This window comes from Physeter macrocephalus, chromosome 12, assembly GCF_002837175.3.
Source record: "Physeter macrocephalus isolate SW-GA chromosome 12, ASM283717v5, whole genome shotgun sequence".
NCBI classification, from domain to species: Eukaryota; Metazoa; Chordata; class Mammalia; order Artiodactyla; family Physeteridae; genus Physeter; species Physeter macrocephalus.
Window position 1 is genome coordinate 49845067 of NC_041225.1, and position 21067 is coordinate 49866133.

Below are 21067 nucleotides of genomic sequence, written 5' to 3' on the forward strand. Positions count from 1 at the left end.
TTTACACTTTTAAACCATGTACATCCATTTTTTAAATGTCAACAGAATTAACTGAGCAAGGGGATTATGGGTCATTTTATGTTTTCTCCTCTATAACCTCTAATGAATATCACTTTTACATCTGTTTAAAATAACAGAGAATTATAAATAATAGATATTTAATTGTTTAACCTGTAATAATTTTTTATAGTAGTGAAAAATGAGGGAAAAGTTTTAAAATTAAATGATCAATTGAAGTATTACAAAGACATATACTAGAAAGTCCTACATATACCCAATAAAAAGGAGTTTAAAAAATGACATGGAAATAGGTTCATGATATGAAGAGCATTTAATTTAAAAAAATCTGATCTCATTTTTGGAAAAATATTTAATAAAAGTATTAAAAATAGATTGTTATTAATTTATTCAACAATTAATTATTGAGATCCTTTTGTGTACCAGGTACTGAGATGGGTACAGAAGATACAGGGTAGACTAGCTGCCCTGGAGTAGGGAATAGGTTAGGGAAGTACCAGAGAAGGGAAATAAAGAGCTATTTAACTGCAGTGCTACTGTGGCAGGTTGTCTACAAATATAATCACCAAAATTCCTCCCACTTCTGAATGCTCATGCCACCCCTCCCATTAGGTATAGAGCCAATTTCTCCTTCCCTTTGAACCTAACCTACCAACTTACTCTGCCAAGTAGAATGCAACATAAGTGATACTGTGCCAGTTCCAAGCCTAAATATTAAGAGGCCTAGAAGTTTCTACTTGCATTCTTGTTACCCTGAACTGCCATGTACTTCAGGACAGTCCAGCAGGAAAGAGAAACCATGTGTAGAGACAGGCCCTGAAGGAAGAGTAACAAGTGGAGATAGCACCAAGATGAGAACTAAGGTGCCCAGCTGACAACCTGCATCATAGCCCCAAACAGAAAGTGAGAGCACCTTGGAACATCTAGCCTCAGTCAACCTGTCTCAACAGATAAAACAGATGACTGGTTGCCACTCATCGCTGACCAAATTTCTAGCCCAAAGAATCATAAGCAAAAAAAAAAAGGTACTTTAAGGTGATATTCCATGCTGCAATAGATAACTGAGACCAAAAAATGGTAACTGGAAAGTGTATTACGGTAAGAGAAACCTAAAAAATATAATATTGGCTTTGCGGACACAGAGATAGGTGGAAGTTGAAAGGGCAACAAGGAGCCTGGACACTGGACGAACCGTAAGGACACTGCTATAGGAGGCTAGAAATAGGGATATCCATATTATTTACTGGGAGAACAATTAGCATAACTGTCATATGACGTAACTTAGAAGATTAAAAATACACATAGTGAATCCACAGATCTAGCTAAGAAGATTTCCAGACAAAATATTCAAAGTGTCAATGGCTTCTTTATAGCCAAGTATGAGAAGGTACAAGAAGAAAAACATGAGCTAAAGAATTATAAGCAGAATTTAAAAGAAATATTTCCAGCCAGGAGTTGCTTGGTTGGAAAATAACTGTTTCTCATCGCTAGCCTCTACAGATAGCAAAAGACTGTCAAAGAAACAGCATAAGGACAAAGATCAAATCCACAGTGCTACCAAGAACATGGGCTCAGAGGCATCAAATCAAAACGCATCTGTAAAATGTATTAGGACCTCAGGAAGACTTAAGACAGTGCTTATATACTCTCTCAGGCAGGTAAAAGGGCTTCTAAGAAACTCCAGGCCCCTAACTTGAGATCCAAAGTAGAAAGAATCCTGTCTCAGAAAGAACTGTGGATGTGACTTTTGTCTAATGGAATGCACTTATAATCTGATGTATAGAAAACCCATAGAGTGTTTAAAGGAGTTCAATCAGTTTGTACTAAAAAACAAAACAAAACACTGTTCCAAATGAAAAGAGGCCTTTAGGCTCTTAAACTGTCACATACATGAAGCAGACTAAAACTGCTACTTAGATGCAAACAAGGCCCATTTCTTATGGAAAAGTAAAAATGACTCAGAGAGGAGAGCCAAGAGCCGAAAGGATCCAATCAAGAGCTAAGAATAATACAGGTCTTCCTCAACTTACAATGGGGTTAAGTCTCAATAAACCCATTGTAAGTCGAAAATACATTTAATACACCTAACCTACCAAACATCATAGCTTAGCCTAGCCTACATTAAATGTGCTTAGAACATTTACATTAGTCTACAGTTGGGCAAATCATCTAACACGAAGCCTTTTTCATAATAAAGTGTTGAATCTCTCATGTAATTTATTGAATACTGTACTGAAAATGAAAAACAGAATGGTTGTCTTGGTACAGAGGATTTTAAGTGTACTGGTTGTTCACCCTTGTGATCACGAGGCTGCCTGGGTGCTGCGACTCACTGCCACTGCCCAGAAACATGAGAGAGTAAAGCATACACATTGCTAGCCTGGGAAAAGCTCAAAATTCGAAGTACAGTTTCTACTTAACGTGTATCACTTTCACACCATCAAAAAGCCAAAAAATCTTAAGTGGAACCATCATAAGTCAGGAACCATCTGTAATGAATTATGAAGCCACTACCAGAAGACAGAACCAAGCCATAATCAAGGATATTTTCTACTTCCTGGTTGGAGTTCAGAATTGCTTTGGACCAGAGACTACTACATGCTTCCCATTCTTTCACTCTGCAACAGAAGAAACTATTGTGCTTTACTGCCCTTGTCTCAAAACTGTACACTGAGTGTATTGGGAGGGTGAGGGGAAGACCTGCCTTCTTAGTTGACAGGTATCCAAATCAAAAAGAGCTACACCCAAGGAGCCTCATCCATATCCCAACCTAATGCAGATCATAAGATAATGGACTTCAAACCTGAGATCATAAATGGATGAGATTTCTGGGCATCTTAGGAGAGCTGGGGGTGTCCTCCATGTTGGAGAAATGTGAATTGTCCACCAGAGGAAGAATTGTGGTAGTCTGTCTGCAAAGATGGCTGCCAACAATTCCTCCTACTCCTGTACACATATGCTACTCCTCCTATCAAGAGGAGGCATCTATTTCTCCTTTGAAAAACAAAATGCAGTTGAAATGATACTATGTAGTTTCAGGCCTAGGCCTTAATGGGCCAAGAAAATTCTGGTTTTGTTCTCTTGTTATCCAGAATCACCATGTAAAGAAATCCAGACTATCCTTCTAGAGAGAAACCAAGAAAATAGAAAAGCCCTGGTTGGTAAACGAACAGGCCATCTAGAGAACAGATGAGGTGTCTCAAGTAAAAGCCAGCACTAAGGCCATCCTGGATCCTCAAGGCCCACTCCAGCCATCTCAGTCAGTATCTTGTGGACCAGAGCAAGGTATTCCCTACTCAAACTCCTGATCCAAAAATTGTGAGCAATAAAATAGCTATGATTTTAAGTCACTAAGCTTTGAGGCAATTTGTTACTCAGTAATGAATGACTGATACAGGTAGTGAGTGCAGCAAAGACTACAAAGGAAAAGTACTGGGTACTTTCTAAGAGTCAGTATTAGGAATCCTAATGTAATCTGAGATGTAGGGAAGGTTTTTTTGAGAAGTGATATACTTAAAAGTGGTTATTTAACACTATTTAATAGGAAATTATGAACAAAAATTTTGTTCACTGGTTTCAAATTTCTATTTTCCTAAATTTCCACATTATGCCTGTTTTACTTTTGAAATAACAACAAAATTGTTATTTTATTAAAGCTTCCTTAAGGATACTGTTGGCAGTTTATTCATCCTATTGTATTGAAATTTATTAAGTCTAAAATATATTTTCTCTTGACAAAATACGCAAACATTTCAGCAAATAACAAAAGTTTTCTACTGTCCTATGTAGGTGAAGAATGGGATGTTCTGATTACACTAGGATTCCAAAAGTTAAACAGCCTATATTGGTTTAATAACTTCTAGAGAATTAGAATGTATTAAGACAATTAACCTAAAATTATACTGCTTATAATTTAATATCAGACTGTTTTTGGAAACTTCTTCAGGTTTATGTAATTCCTCATAGTTATCATTGTGAAAAGATGTGAATAACATAAGACTGAGAGAAGTAAATAATACTTTTATAACAGAATTAAGAGTGGAAATAACCCCCAAAACTGCAATAATGGAATAAAAGCAACATGGAAAAATTAAACAGAAGTAACTGAAGAGACAAACACATTTAGGGTTAAAAAGAAATAAACCACAAAAGTACAAGAGAAGAAATAATCCAGCTTAACAGTATATAAAAAAGCCTTGGGGTTTGAGCTGACCACAAGTATATCAGACAACAGTAAGGTAAGCCATTATCAGCATAATAACTGCTTAGATAATCTCAGACTTCATTAATGCATTTAATTGACAAATATTTACTGAAAACCTATAATGCACTACTTATTTTCCTAAGAGAATACAGTAATGAGGACCAGAGAAGGAATAATCTCACCATATTTAGAACTATTCAAACTACATATGGAATATTAAGTCCATATAAAGTAAATGGTTGAAAAAATTAGCGAAATGTGACCTATAAAAGGAAAACTTCCTAATGTGGATATTGCCCTAAAAGAAGAAAGAAAGCTCTTAAAACAATTCTTTCATTTTACCAAAATTAACTGACTACTACGTGACAGGCATTGTGCTAGGCACTGGGGTATAAGTGGAAAACAAAATAGATATTGTCCCTGTCTTCACTCTACTTATAGTCTAGTGAACACCCTATCACTAGAAGACCTTTTAGCAGGTACCAAATAAGAATCTGTCAAGCACTTTTTATAAAAGAGATCTCTTTTATAACAGATCTATATTATATTTAATCTCTTTTATTATATATTATTATACAATAATCTCTTTTATAATAGAGATTCGTGTACTTTGATTAAGACTGAAATAAATTACCTCCAAAGTTACTTCCAAATCTAAAATTTTATGATTACTTACTTATAGCACTGTAACATGAAAGAATGTAATTGTTACTCTGAGATAAATGAATGTATAATGAATAAGATAACAGGCAAATCAATACACACAAACACACACACGGGTTGTTGTTTTTTTCTTTTAATATTTCTACCTAATAAGACAACCATGTCACTTTACACATTAAGCCTTCATAGGCAAACTACTCAAAACCAACTTCAATCCACATTCAGAAAATCCAATCCCAAATTTTTATTTCATTTCAACAAAAATTTTAAAATCTCTTTACCCTAATGATTATCTCACCCTAGTTAAAATAATTCCAAAGAAATTAAAATCCATGATTTCTCTGGGATTTCTTATATTAATTAATATACCTTTCCATGGCTTTAGCTGTATAAGGCAAATGCATTTCAATACTGTGTTCATCTTCATCTGTCTGCAGAGACATTCGTTCAAACATTCCTGTCTTCCACAGTTCTCCGTAAACTAGAGATTTCAAAATATAGTAAAACAAATATATTAATGTATATCGTTACCCTGTGAGACTCTACCCAGTAACACAAAACTACATGCTTTGGCAAGAGACAAAAAGCACCTCATAATATTCTCCATTTTTAGTTTAAAAAAAAGGAAAAAACAACTAGCTTTTTACATACCAGACAAAACAGTAAGACATGTAATGATTTATTCAGCACTTTCATATGTTACATAGTTACATAAAAAATAATAATTTAAATTTTTCATCAGTTCCTTTCATTATATCTAAAATCACCTCTGAGTCTAAGCTTATCCTCAACCTTATTCAATCAGTAGATACTAATAAGAACAGTTGATTAGAAATCTTACTGAAATATGGAAAAATCCCCTGGTCTACTTACTCATGAGGTTAATAATATAGATTTTGAGTTTTGTTTTGTTTTTTAATACAATGTACAGACTTATTGTTTTATACCTCAGGTTCCTGTCATACTAAGAAAAGAAAATTCCTACTGAGAATGCTATTTTCCTCAACATTAAAAATTAAGCTCGTGGTATAGACTGGAATATAAATTTACCACAGTACCATGCCTTAAATAATCTTAAAATTTTAAAATGATTTAGTAATTCAGATCCTTCTGATGAATTACACTTAAAACTAGATATTATCAATATATAGCAAGAAAATGATAAAATGTGTAAAAAAAGATATAAGAATATTTTTATTTTATCATTGAACAAAACCAGCATTTTTATAACTACATCCTTAAATGGGTTTACCAATATCAAAGAAATGAACAAATAACGGTATGACTTTTTTTTCTATAAAATTATACCTGATTAAAAATCCTCCATTCCTCATTGCCAGTCTATCCAAAACCAAAATTTTCTGAATGCCCCAACAAGGTTTTAAAAATAAAGCGTGTCCCGGAGGAAAGGGGAATGGGAATGAAGGTCATAAAAAGGTACAAACTTCCAGTAATAAGATAAGTAAGTACTAGGGATGTAATGTACAACTTGATAAATATAAACACTGCTGTATGTTATATACAAGTTGTTGAGAGTAAATCCTAAGAGTTCGCATCACAAGGGAAAAAAATATTTTTTTCTATTTCTTTAATTTTGTATCTATAAGAGATGATAGCTATTTGCTAAACGTATGATTTCATGATGTATGTAAAGTCAAATCACTATGTTGTATAACTTAAACTTATGTAGTGCTGTATGTCAACTATAGAACTGGAAGAAAAAAATAAAAATTTTAAAAGCATTTTAAATATTTGAAAAATGTGTACCCTAAAACCATTCCAGGGAGTAAGGCTAGTAATAGTCCAGTTTCATTAATAAGCTATATCCTAACAACAAATTGTTAATACTCTATAATACTTAAAACCCCAAATTATGAAAATTTAGGTCTAAAAATTAAAGAAAAAGAGGTGATCATTTCCTCTGCAAATGGCTTCCTTCATTCTACAGAAGAATTTCTTGAAACAATAAAAACACTCAACGTACTTAAAATATAATTTGATGAAGTGGAAGGATACACACCAAGTTCATGAATGCGGTTACTTCTGGGAATGCAAATTAAGTTCAGAAGAGGGGAAATTCTGAGTCAAGTGTGGATGATAAGTACATGAGTATTTGTTATAGTAGTCTCTGTATTGTTTGGTATTTTTTAAATTATGTACAAAATGAGACATGATTAAATAAAAACTGTGATTTCTAGAATTCTATTTAAAAATCAAAATAATAGATATGTTTTAAAAATAAAATGCACTTAAGATTTATGTGGCACCCTTCTTGCAGAGTTTCACAACTACGGTCTCAATTTTTTTCCCATAAAAATCATATATGAGGATATAAAGTCATTATCACCATTATCCATTTACAGTGAGGGAACTGTTATACACAGAGGAAGACTAACATGCCCAAAATGTTTCAACAAGTTGTTGTGGGTACCAATTTCTTGTCTCACGGTACAACAAGTACATGGTACTTCCCTGATTATAAATGTAACCACTACATTCCAAAGACTAGCGGATCTGACAGATTTTTGTGGCTAGCAGAAAAACTGTAGTTGTCTTTTAGACATTTGGAAGATTTTCTTTCTTAGTTTTTGTTTTTTGCAGATTAGTTATAACAAATTTTACTTTTACAATTCAAATATTACTATGATATTCATATTTTATTTGTAAATTAACTTATAATTCCTAGTTGTAAAAACTTCAGCTGTTTACAAGCTATAAAATTTCTATATACTTACTCTTTTGGTCAATACGAAGGTCATACAGAGGTGTCCTATATATATCCACACTGGAAAGTGCACATCGAGAAAGGGGCACATGATGAGAAGGCCCAAGGATGAAAATTCTCCGGCTAGGAGATATACAATAAAAAACACAGAACAATTGCACTTCTACACAAACTTTATTAAATAAAAAGGAAAAAACAAGTAATTTTTTAAAATTACATGTAATATTGTTTTCCTTGATTGAGTTCATTACCTACTGTTATATGCTAAACTGTGTTCTCTTGAAATCATATGTTGAAGTCTCAACCCCTGTACCTCAGAATGGAACCTATTTGGAGGTAAGGTCTTTAAAGAGGTGATTAAGTTAAAATGAGGTCATTAGCATGAGTCCTGAAGTCAATATGACTGGTGTCCTTAGAAGAAGAGGAAGAGACACCAGGGGTGCACATGCACAGAGAGGTGATCGACCATGTGAAGAGGCATCAGGAAGACAGTCATATGTAAGCCAAGGAAGAAACCTAAGAAGAAACCAACCCTGCCAAACCATCTTGGACTTTTCCAGCATCTAAAACTGTGAGAAAATACATTTCTGTTGTTTCAGTCACCTAGTTTATGGTAGTTTGTTATGGCAGCACTAGCAAACTAATGTTCCTACCAATGACTTGCTCCTCAGTTAATTAAGTTCAATTACTTATCTCTATCTTTTTTGTTGGAAGGTCTTTAAAAGAACCATGTTTAACACCTGGGAATACTAGTTACTGATTATCTACGGTAAACCAACCGACTATGCTTAAAATCACCTCTGTATTCACAATGGCTAGGATACATAAGGTTTTCAATAGCTGTATTAATTGAATTTTAAACATTTCAGCTATTAAATAAAATCTCAAAATAACAAATTCTAAACTTGCCTACAACATTAATAAAAATACATAAAAGTATAAATTCTAAAAATCAAAAATATCATTACAAAGAAGCATTCTGTTAAAGCTATTTCCACATTTCTTCCATGGCAGAGAAAAAAGGCATCTTGTTGAGAACTCTGTGTAATAAGCTTTCTCAGTTCCCGTTCAAGTAGAAGTCATTCTCAAAAACAAAGAAACTTAATTATGTGTTATTTGCACTGTAGGCTAAAGAAAAGAACTGGGCTAAACTGTAGCTTAAATCTTTACAATCCTTTTATCTTAACATCAAGAGTAAAATTAACTTATTCTCATTTTATCTCAAACATCTCTATAATCTAAATTCCAAACTCTCCATTTTCGCTGTTTCTCCCAGATTCACATGAACAAAACTTTCCCCACCACACACACACACACACACACACACACACACACACACACAAAGTTACAGACACAAAAGAACCAAAACTATAAGAAAAAAAGGAATATATGTAAGCTATATACCTAGAAAATTAAGTGCTACTCATTGCTCATCTAATGGACAAAAACACAGAGACTGAGACACAGAGCTATATCTCTTTCACATCAGAAACTTGCAGGCCAAGGAATGTGTGCTTTAGCAATATATTTATTTTGACAGAATTCTATTACAGCTAAGAAAATTAACCTATTGTCAGTAATCTTACTTGCTATATGGGGTGCTGGGGGCCGGGGGTGGATAAGAAAGATGTGGATAAGGTGATTCTCAGTTTAGTCCCAAAATCTCCTCAAGATGTTGCAATCCTCAAGATGTCACTCAGAGCCCACATTTAAGACTTCACTCACAGGCCATTTCTAGCCAGAAACATAATCCCTTTCCTCGCCTCCCCTGCTAATACTCACTTCTTGTCATCATCTCTATGATCAACTCAATAACCATTTAAGAAAAAAAAAATTAGATCTATAGATTCCTAAATGAACAAAAGATACCACTATGTTCTCGTATCTTAACAGCACATAAATATCACCACATTTTTTAAATTAAAGTTTAATGAGGGATATAGAAAATGGTAAATCTGAGTGCTTAGGAAACTAGCTTAAGGATAGGTATTATATGAATCAAGAATCAAGTAAGAAAAAAAAGCATTTTTATGATTGAGGAATGTATTTCTATGAAAAGAGAGAGGGATAGACTAAAATCAGAACACTCCTGGGAAATTCAGAATATATAATTAAAATATGAAATGACTTTTAAAAATCAATCTAGGCACAGATATATTTCATAGGTAAGTGTAACAAGGTTCTTCTAACAGTGGCTAAAAGATGAGCGTTACTCCAGAAATAAAGACCTGAGGTCAGCTTCGAAAGCCTAACTGCCTCATCTAATACGTGACTATTCATCTTGCTTGCCTTTTTGTCAGACCCAACCTAGATGAAAAGATAAAGTCTGGTGGGGAAAAGAGGTCCCATCAGTCTGAATTACCCAATTGTGTACGCAAAGGTTGAAACTCATCCAAAAGCAACATAGTGAAGTTCCACATTTAGTTAAGAGAGATAACAGGAAAAAAGAGATTTAGGTCCCATCAATATAAAACCCTTAAAAGTGATATACCCAAAAACAAACCAAAAAAGGCTAGGTATCAATGAAAAGAAGAAAAAAGAAACTGGATATTGAACAAGTAGTAATCTCAGAATGAGTCTCTGTGTAAGCTATATGCTATAAGACAATTAATAGTGTAAATAAAAGATAATGCATTTTTTCCCCCAGATTGCTAGATCCATAAACACCAAGACCATACAAATATTTTGGAGAGAAATGTAATATAGACATTGGAAGTAATGCCACTTTCTCTCGCTTTAATTAATTACAAAGTTCTTTGTCGTAAAAGAGTAACTTTAAAATATTGGCATATAATCACTGTCGCCATACATGTAAAAGAAACCTTTAATATAAAAAAAATAGAAAAAAATCAGTAGGCATTCTTTCAGAAATAAATGTAGTTCACATATAATAATACCTCCAGAGAATCCACATTTGTGGAGTTACTTACTACGAGGACTATAGTCTGTACACCTAACACATGAGTTACCTAAGTGTCTGTTCTCATAAATATTCAACTACTTATACTAAATAATGGAACACAAGTAATTTTTTTAAAGTGTTTCATGGTTAAGTGGAGATATTTTAACTAAAGAATAAAATGTCATGTGGCCCCAAAGAAGATTCCTTTTGGCATTCTTTTTCTGCCCTGCAAGCTTTTCTGAAAGATATGAATCAAAATCAAGTTACTATCTAAGTAACATTCTGAGTTCCGGTTTTAAATTAAAGTTTTAGTAACAGGAAAAGATTTTGCAACTCTAAATATGGGAAAGAACTTAATTAAATGTATAATTTTAAAAATTCCTTAAACAGCCCGAGTACTCTTTCTAAAACATGAATCAGACCATATCACTTCCCAGCTTAAAAAGTCTTTCAATGGCTTTTCTTGGTCAGAGGATAAAATACAAAATCCTTAAAATGGGTTCTAAAGTCTCATATCAACTGGCCCCTTCTTGTGTTATTCTTCCCCTCTTGGATCTCAGTACTTTATGCACACTGGTCTTGCAGTTCCTTGATGACAAGAATACCATTACCTATTTCAAAACTTCTTCACGTGTAATTGTTTCTTTTGCTTGGCTTAAAAATCATTTCCCCAGAGATGCCTTCTCCAATACCTTATCCACAATATAAATCCAATCACCCTGAATCACAGTAGTTCTCAAAGTGTGAACTGTGAATTCACAAGAACCTCTCAAGGAGTCCACAAAATCAAAACTATTTTCATAATAATATAAAGAAGTTATTTGCCTTTTCAACATGCTAACATTTGCACTTGTAGTACAAAAGTAAGACTGGGTATACTGCTGGCTACAATCAAGGTAACAGAATCGAAATGTACTAGTAGTCATGTATTCTTCACCTTCACCCATGCTGTATTTTTTTTAAAGCCAGTTTCATTTAATTTCATTAAATTTTGAACTTCGAGTACAGTTTTATAAAAATATTCTGTATGACAAAATGCATTCAATTTGTGGTGTTAAACACATAAAGCACTTCTACTGCATACAGAAGTATGTCTCAAGGAAAAAGCATCTGTGTGATTCTGAGTTATGAGCTGAAGTAGACTTTTTTCCATGGAACACAATTTTTACTTCAAAAAATGACTGTAGACAAATTGTGGTTAATCCAATTTAGGTATCCAGCAGAAATTTTTTAGAAAATGAACAAAATGAGCCTGACACTTCAAAGAAAATATTTGACGTATTTGTTGCCAATGATAAAATTGAAACTTTTAAGTGACAATTAGACTTTTGCAAAAAGCTTCCCGATAATTAAAAATTTTTCTCATGAAATTAATGGTGATATTAACAAATGTGATTTTTTTTTACATCGTATGATGAAATGTCAACATTTGAAAGATCTGCATGACTCAATGAACAAATATTTTCCAAATGTTCATGCAAGATGTTACAAAATCATGCAAAGGTAAAAGATCCATTCAAACTTTAAGGACAAAAGATGATCCTGGTTGACATGTAGAGAATGGGAAAGGGAAAGAAGAATGGAAGCTAGTGGTATCAAATTTATCCTTCTCTCTTGGACTGTTATTTTTCCTCTATACTTATTATTCCCAAAAGGATGTTTTCTCTATTTTCTTAAAGAACTATGAAGATATTACAAATCTCAGGGAGGGCCACTTCCAAGAGAATACAACAAGACTGTCCATGATTATTTTTAACACTGAGACCTTCACACTTATTTATTCAGAATTCAATTACTATATACTAATTATAAAAATAAACTGATCACATCATCATCCATCATTCACATTTCTTTTTACTGATCTCCTTTATTGTCACCTTCTTAGTCCTTGACTCTCTTCCCTTATTATTTTTTTCCTTTCCATTCTCACTGTCCACCAACTTATTTAACACACAATTTCCACTTATATCAATATAGGCTCTCTATATATTCCTAGGCCAAATTTAATTCAGGGGTAACCTTTTAGCACATATCATCATCAATAAAAGTTTTGCCAAACAGAAAAAGGTTTGGAAAAGGCTGTTATATAAACTAGCCTTGATTATGGCTGGTTTATAGGCCCAGGGTCAAATAAAGGAAGCTTCTGAAAAGCTTTACAATCTAATTTCTATTTTACTCTTAATTCATGAAACAAGTTAAAATTATACATTAAATATGTATTATGAAATATTTGTTAAAGATGTGCATCAAAACATCATAAAGGAGGCAGAGCTAACCAAAACCTCATCAATCTGGCAATATTATCATTTTATTTATTATTAAAAACTTACTAAAAAATAATTTTCAATAAAGGCCTGATAAAATGTGCAGAGCATACTACATAAAAACAAAAGAGAGCAGCTTTTTTGCTTCAACAATTTGAACTAATTGTTCATAAAGGAGTAGGCTGTGGGTGAGGTTTTCTTTTTAAACTCATGGCTGTTGTGAGTTACTTCTGAATGATTACACTTCATCTCTACTAGTACGGGTCTAACCTAACAATCAACATTTGACAGAATTAAAATGATCAGTTTCACCTATTCACACAGTGTATGTACAACTGGCAATATAGACTAGAACCTGACACTGGTTCACATGTCGTGAATTAGCTATTTAAATAAAATGTTGGTCAGCAAATTAAGTAATTTGGGTGGCTAATTCCAGCAGAAACTTTTGAAATTTCACAAGTTTCTTATTTTAGAGAGTGGTATACTAAGCTTTTAAAGTTCACAAATTTCTCATTTTAGAGAGTAGTATACGACTCAGTCTCAATTTGACAGAAAGATTTTTTTAAGCTAATTTCAGAGCTGTCATTAAATTATTAAGAGCTAATATACTTCAAAAACCATATTAAATTCATTGTCAGATTCTAAAATAACTCAGGTACCTTATCCTGTCAATGAGAAATTATTCTTCATTCATTAAACACAACCTAACATGTACAATAAAGAATTTTCAATTATAAAGTGATTAAAATAGAACAAAGGGCTTTGAATTTTTCTTAAAAGTATTCATCTCCAGGTTTTCAAAGAAAATTTTAAAAAGCAAAATATTTAACTGTTAATGTTCCTGGACCCAATTCCACTGTTGTGCATTCATGTGAGTGGAAGAGGGGCACACTCAATTCTGACGCTATCTACCTTGAGATAGCATCAGATTCCACAGGTTACAGGTTCAGTCCTACAAAAAACGTCCCCACACCCACACCCATCCCCCACCTCAGATGCCCGTCGCAAGCCCAGGTTGTCACTTGTGCTTCTGGCCAACCAGTTACAGATTGGCGATTCCAACAACCACCTCCTTGAATTTCAATTCAGAGGCCAATCATAAGTCCAGGTTGTTACCTGTACTTCTGACAGACCGGTTACAAATCAGAGGTTTAATTTGCTAGAGCGGCTCACAAAACTCAGAGAAATATTTCACTTACTAGGTCACCGGTTTATTATAAAAAGATATAACTTAGCAACAGCCAGATGGAAGAGGTGCATAGGGCAAGGCAAGGGGAAAGAGCCAGGACCTTCCATGCCCTCTCCAGGAGGGCCACTCTCCCCCAATCTCCACGTGTTCACCAACCTGGAAGCTCTCCGAACCCTGTCCCTTTGGGTTTTTATGGGGACTTTATTACATAGTCATGATGGCGACTGATTCAACCTCCAGGCTCTCTCCCCTCCCCAGGGGAGGTCAGGGAGTGGGAATGAAAATTCCAACCCTCTAAACACAAGGTTGGTTATCCTGGCAACCAGCCCCATGCTTAGATGGGGTCCGAAAGTCACCTTATTAACATACAAGAGACACCTTTGCCATTCTCACCACTTAGGAAATTCCAAGGGTTTTGGGAGTTGTAAGCCAGTAACTGTGGAAAAAGACTAAATATATATGTGAAATATATTTTGGTCATCTAAATGACCAAATATATATTTCGTATAAATCACAATACTGTATTAACCTTCTAACACTTCCAGAACTAAACATTTTACCAAACAAAGGGAAGGTAGAAACTAAATGTTCAGATATGAAAAATAGTATTAAAGCTTTTCATAACCTATATAAGGTATAATCAAATTTATAAAGTCAAATTCTTAATGAAATCAAGTATATAATAAGTATGTAAAACAAATTACTTCAGTGACAAAGCAATTATAATTCCCAACCACCTAATCAAAATGGTATCTAACTATATTACTTACGTAATAGATGGATCCACTTGTTTGTAAGCATGAGCAGCACAAGACCCACAGTACGTATACCCTGCATGGCTACAAAACAAAAAAATGTTTAACTTAATCATCAGATTCAAAATCAAGTTATTCTGGGAAAAAAAAGACTTTTGAAAGAAATCTAATAATTATGGTAAACATGTGTACAGATTAAAAAGCAATATATTGATAGATAATGATGCAACTTCTAGAAGATAACAGGGAACACATCATTGTTCTTTGTTCCACTGTTATTTTATTTTATTTATTTATTTATTTATTTATTTATTTATTTTGGGGGCGGGCCATGCTGCACAGCATGCAGGATCTTAGTTCACCAACCAGGGATCAAACCCATGCTCCCTGCAGTGGAAGCACGGAGTCTTAACCAGTGGACCACCAGGGAAGTTCCCCTGTGTTCCAATTTTAAATGTTAAAAAGTATTTGGTCTGAAGGAAAATTATATTTGGAAATATTCAAGGCTTATTTGAAGTTGCTAATGTAACATTAATAATATATGAGCTCTTAACATTCCTCTTCAATACCATTAACAGACTATTACATACATAAAAATGGTAAGACCAAGTCAAATCAGAGCAAAACAAATAATCTACAAGAAACAACTCACATCCCTCTGTGTCTTTAGTGGTAAGAGAATTGACATGACCTTCTATGTATTATGCCTTTCATTTTCTCTCCCGACTACTCATCCCATCCTTTTCCTCCTCTGGTCTCAGCTTTACATTGGTTCTCTGATCACCCATACAATGACTTTGCTTCAGAACTTCATTTTTCTTTCTTGACTCAAGCTATGTGAGTCTAGAAATATTTCCCTTAATGCTTACTATTTAGTGTATGGCCAGTAAATGTTTAACAAATGGCTCTGCAGGAAAAAACTGTATACATATGTACATAAGCTTATTATAATTTTTACTGAAATAAAGAGAGACGTATCACACAACTGACAATGAAAAAATATAAAATACTCTTTACTGCAAATTCAGCTTAGGCAATTGATTATCCCAGAATGCTTTCACTGATGGTAGCTGAACTCTTCAACCCACAGCCAAGCAATGGCTGCAAATGACAAGAGTGAAATAATGAAGACATATGTCTGAATTTCACTCATTCAACAATGACTTGAATGACTTCTTCGCTTATTAGACAATAGTTTTTCAAATACTAGAAAGCATATTTCTTTCCTCATTTTTTTGTGCTTGTCACAGTGTAAAGGTTATAGACATAACATAATTTTAAGTTTCATCTGCCTTATTAACCTTTCTCCATTACTTTTCTTGAGTACAGACAATCAACAAAAAATAAAGTCCTGATTTATAGCAATCTGTCTATTAATGTGGAGTAAATCATTCCCATCATGGACAATTTCAAGATGCACAGTAAACTGAAAAGACAAAACACAGACTGGGAGAAAATATCTGTAAAGCATATATCTGACAAAGGGATTTATATCTAAATATATAAAGAAAAAGCATATATCTGATAAAGGATTTATATCTGAATATATAAAGAACTTTCAAAACAACCTAATACTTTAAAAAATATAGGTAACTGTTTTACAAGACAAAAAGAATTCTGAAGATTGGTTGCACAACAATGTGAATGCACTTAACACTACTATATAAATGGTTAAAAGTAGTTAAGATGGTAGATTTTATGTTACTACAATGTTTTTAAAATTTTTAAATAGGAAAAGATGTGAACAGATACTTTCATCAAAAAATACACCGGGATGGCAAAAAGCACACAAAAGAAGGCTCTACATCAGTTAGTCATTAAGGAGAGGTAAATTAAAACTGCAATGAGCTACCACTAAACACCCACTAGAATAAGCTAAAATTAAAATGAGTGACCATACCAAATGTGGCAAGGATGTAGAACTGAAACTCAGTCTGTAGGAAATGTAAAACGGTACAACTACTTTGGAAAATGGTTTGGCAATTGCTTTAAAAAAAAAAAAAAAAAGCTAAACATACTTCTGCCATAAAACTCCTGCCAGTGATTCCACTCCTAAAAAAAAAATATATATATATATATTTAAGAATTATGTGCACACAAAGATTTGTACACAAATATTCATCCCATTTTTATTTACAAGAGCCAAAAACGGAAACAGCCAAACGTCCCTCAAAAGGTGAATGGATAAACAATTGAAGTATATCCATACAATGAAATAACTCTTCAGCAATAGAAAGGAATGAACTATTGACACACTCAAAATAATTATAGTAAAAAAATAAATACCCTGAGAGAGAGAAGCCAGACAAAAAGAGTTCATACTATATGATTCCATTTAAATACTTCTACAATAAAAAAATTTTTTAAAAGAATATGTATGTATAAAACTGAGTCACTTGCTGTACAGGAGAGACTGGCACAACACTGTAAATCAACTCTACTTCAATTAAAAATAAAAATAAATCTAGAAAATAAGAACTAATCTACAGTGACAAAGTAAATCAGTGGATGTGGGAGGGTGGGAGAAGGGCAGAGAGGGAAAGAAAGGCACAAGGAAACTTCTGAAGATGATGAATATGTTCATTATCTTAATTGTGGTAATGATTTCACAGGTGTATACATATTTCAAACTTATCAAACTGCATACTTTATATGCAGCTGAATGTTAATCATACCCCAGTAAAGCTCTATTTTAAAAATGATACTCATCTGATATAGACACAGAAAAAGAGATTCACATAAGTCAATCACAACCATACAAGATAGGAGGGTCCTTAATTAGGAGTAAAGTAATATGGGACACATGCTAAGCACACTGAAATCACCGAGGCTTTATTGGTCAGATTAATGGTAGTCACTCCATCCTTACACCTCTGTCAAGGGAGCCTATCAAGTTGCCTGAATATAGCAATATTCTCACAACCCAGTGCTAATCTTAGCCAGAAGGTAATATAAGTTGTTCTGTGGCTCAGCAAATTCAGTTTTGCTGTCACCCTGTACTGATCTTAATATTCTAGGCTAACCAGGGGCTCTATTTTAACCGGTTATGTCCCCAATCTTCCAGTCCCTAAGACGCCAATACCAACTACTTCAGATACTTAATACCTGTTCCTCATTTGAACATCACTGGCTCCTGTCAGTTCAGATATGCACTATCTTGTCTGGCCATGCAGACCTTAAAAACCATCTGATCCATCTGGATCCGCCCTGGTCTGTCACAAACCTGAATGACATTCAGATTTTCAACACTGCTTTGCTCGCAGTTGTCACTCACTTCACATCCCTCCACTTCTCAATCCTTACTCTTCTTGAATTTAAAGGCCCTGAACCCCAATCTATACTCCGATCTCTAAATCAACCTGTCTTTGTACTCTAAGTCTCTCCCAGTTTTACCAATGCTGTTCCTACCCAAGCTTAGTTCTTAAATGCCAGAAAGGCTTCTTAGAAACGTTACAATTCTTGAAGTACAGGTAGGAAAGAAATACTAAGCAGAAGGGTAAGGGCATGAAGGGAATAAAGCCTGAAGGAAAAACATGAGCAAATGTCCAAGTGTATGATGTAAATGAGAAAATATGAAATTGGCCTGAATGGAACAAGAGAGTAGTAATGTTAAGCCAGAGTCAGACAGAGGAGTCTAGGCTTGATAAAACAAGTTACTGAAAAACTGCTGTATGCTCTTGGAATAGGGAAGTGACAATATGAAACTGTTATCATGTACTGAAAAACACAAGCACAAAGGACGTGTTAGAGGCAAGAGGAGTTAACGTGAAGCTCTCTTGGAAACTGTGGCATGAGGTAGTAATATCACGGTCTAGGTCTAGAATGGTGTCAGTGCCAGTGGGAAATGAGAAATCAATGCTCTAGGGACTAGAAAGAAATAGTGACATATCTTAGTGACCAAGTAGGAGGAGGAAGAAGAGGACACTTATGATGATGGTGAAAACTGAGCACTTACTGCATCTCAGGCACTCTTCTATGTAACTCAAAGCATTACTTTTAATCCTAACAACTCTATGAGATAGGAATTATTATTCTCATTTTATAGATGAAGAAAGTAAAGCAGAAAGGTTAAGAAACTTGCTCAAGGTCATACAGATAGTAAGTGGCACTCCAGGATATAAAGCCAGGCAGTGGAACTCCAGAACCCATTCTTAAGCACCGTAAGAGACCTTTACATATTTCAAGGAAGAAGGGAAGGAGTCCATGGAGTAGGAAAAGCAACGAGCCTAACAACTGGAAGAATGCTTACAGAATCATATATCTTGTAAGACTACAAGGAAGGATGATAGTTTTGAAAACACGATTAACTAAGGTAGACTTGTTTCATAATAAGAACTTAGATTTCATGGTTTCAGTCCTTTTTGAAGCTGAAGGTTTAAAAGTCTGCTTGACCTAAAGACAACATAGTTGCAAAAGGACAGGAAGATTCTTTTATCGTTTTTTAAATTTTATTTATTTATTTTATACAGCAGGTTCTTATTAGCTATCTATTTTATACATCTCAGTGTATATATGTCAATCCCAACCACCACCACCACCACCACCCCACCCCCTCTTTCCCCTCATGGTGTCCATACATCTGTTCTCTACATCTCTCTCTATTTCTGTCTTGCAAACCAGTTCACCTATACCATTTTCTATATTCCACAAATATGCGTTAATATACGATATTTCCTTTTCTCTTTCTGACTTCACTCTGTATGACGGTATCTAGGTCCATGCACGTTTCTACAAATGACCCAATTTCGTTCTTTTTTATGGCTGAGTAATATTCCATTCTATATACGTACCACAACTTCTTTATCCATTCAGCTGTCGATACGCATTTAGGTTGCTCCCAATGACTTGGCTATTGTAAATACTGCTGCAATGAACACTGGAATACATGTGTCTTTTTGAATTATGGTTTTCTCTGGGTATATGCCCAGTAGTGGGATTGCTGGGTCATATGGTAATTCTATTTTTACTTTTTTAAGGAACCTCCATACTGTTCTCCATAGTGGCTGTATCAACTTACATACCCACCAACACTGCAAGAGGGTTCCTTTTCTCCAAGCCTCTCCAGCATTTGTTGTTTGTAGATTTTCTGATGATGTCCATTCTAACTTCTTTTGCTTTGCAAAAGCTTTTAAGTTTCACTATGTCCCATTTGTTTACTTTTGTTTTTATTTCCATTACTCTAGGAGGTGGATCAAAAAAGATCTTGCTGTGATATATGTCAAAGCGTGTTCTTCCTTTGTTTTCCTCTAAGAGTTTTATAGTGTCTGGTCTTACATTTAGTTCTGTAATCCGTTTTGAGTTTATTTTTGTGTATGGTGTGAGGGACTGTTCTAATTTCATTCTTTTATACGTAGCTGTCCAGTTTTCCTAGCACCACTTACTGAAGAGGCTGTCTTTTCTCCATTGTATATTCCTGCCTCCTTTGTCATAGATTAGTTGACCATAGGTGCGTGCGTTTATCTCTTGGCTTTCTATCCTGTTCCATTGATCTATATTTCTGTTGTTGTGCCAGTACCATCTTGTCTTGATTACTGTAGCTTTGTAGTATAGTCTGAAGTCAGAGAGTCTCATTCTTCCAGCTCCATTATTTTCCCTCAAGACTGCTTTGGCTATTTGGGGTCTTTGGTGTCTCCATACAAACTTTAAGATTTTTGTTCTTGTTCTGTAAAAAATGCCATTGGTAATTTGATAGGGATTGCATTGGATCTGTAGATTACTTTGGGTAGTACAGTCATTTTCATAATATTCATCCTTCCAATCCAAGAACATGGTATATCTCTCCTTCTGTTTGTGTCATCTTTGATTTCTTTCACCAGTGTCTTATAGTTTTCTGAGTACAGGTCTTTTACCTCCTCAGGTAGGTTTCTTCCTTTGTATTTTATTATTTTTGTTGCAATGGTGAATGAGATTGTTTCTCCTTAATTTCTTTCTAATATTTCATTGTTAGTGCATAGGAATGCAAGAGATTTCTGTGCATTAATTTTGTATCCTGCAACTTTATCAAATTCATTGATTAGCTCTAGTAGTTTTCTAGTGGCATCTTTTGGATTATCCATGTATAGTATCATGTCATCTGCAAACAGTGACAGTTTTACTTCTTTTCTGATTTGGATTCCCTTTATTTCTTTTTCTTCTCTGACTGCCGTGGCTAGGACTTCCAAAACTATGTTAAATAACAGTGGCGAGAGTAGACATCCTTGTCTTCTTCCTGATCTTAGAGGAAATGCTTTCAGTTTTTCACCATTGAGAATGATGTTTGCTGTGGGTTTGTCATATATGGCCTTTATTATGTTGAGGTAGGTTCCCTCTATGCCCACTTTCTGGAGAGTTTTTATCATAAACGG

The 21067-nt window shown here is 34.3% G+C and overlaps 1 protein-coding gene across 3 annotated transcripts in view; it reads right to left on the bottom strand.

Annotated features, from left to right (window-relative positions):
- The window catches only part of MEMO1 (mediator of cell motility 1), a 135066-nt gene that overhangs the window by 32159 nt on the left and 81840 nt on the right, over nucleotides 1-21067 (bottom strand). For 2 of the 3 annotated variants that reach the window (XR_008618872.1, XM_024118831.2), the window contains exons 3-5: nucleotides 14739-14807; nucleotides 7621-7733; nucleotides 5255-5366 (exon numbers count right to left, since the gene is read on the bottom strand). Coding sequence is in view for 2 of the 3 variants with exons in the window: in XM_024118831.2 (XP_023974599.1) it covers nucleotides 5255-5366; nucleotides 7621-7733; nucleotides 14739-14807 (294 nt within the window). In the remaining variant the exon portion in view is untranslated. The remainder of the gene's footprint in view (nucleotides 1-5254; nucleotides 5367-7620; nucleotides 7734-14738; nucleotides 14808-21067) is intronic. The other variant, XM_055089098.1, reaches the window with a different exon arrangement.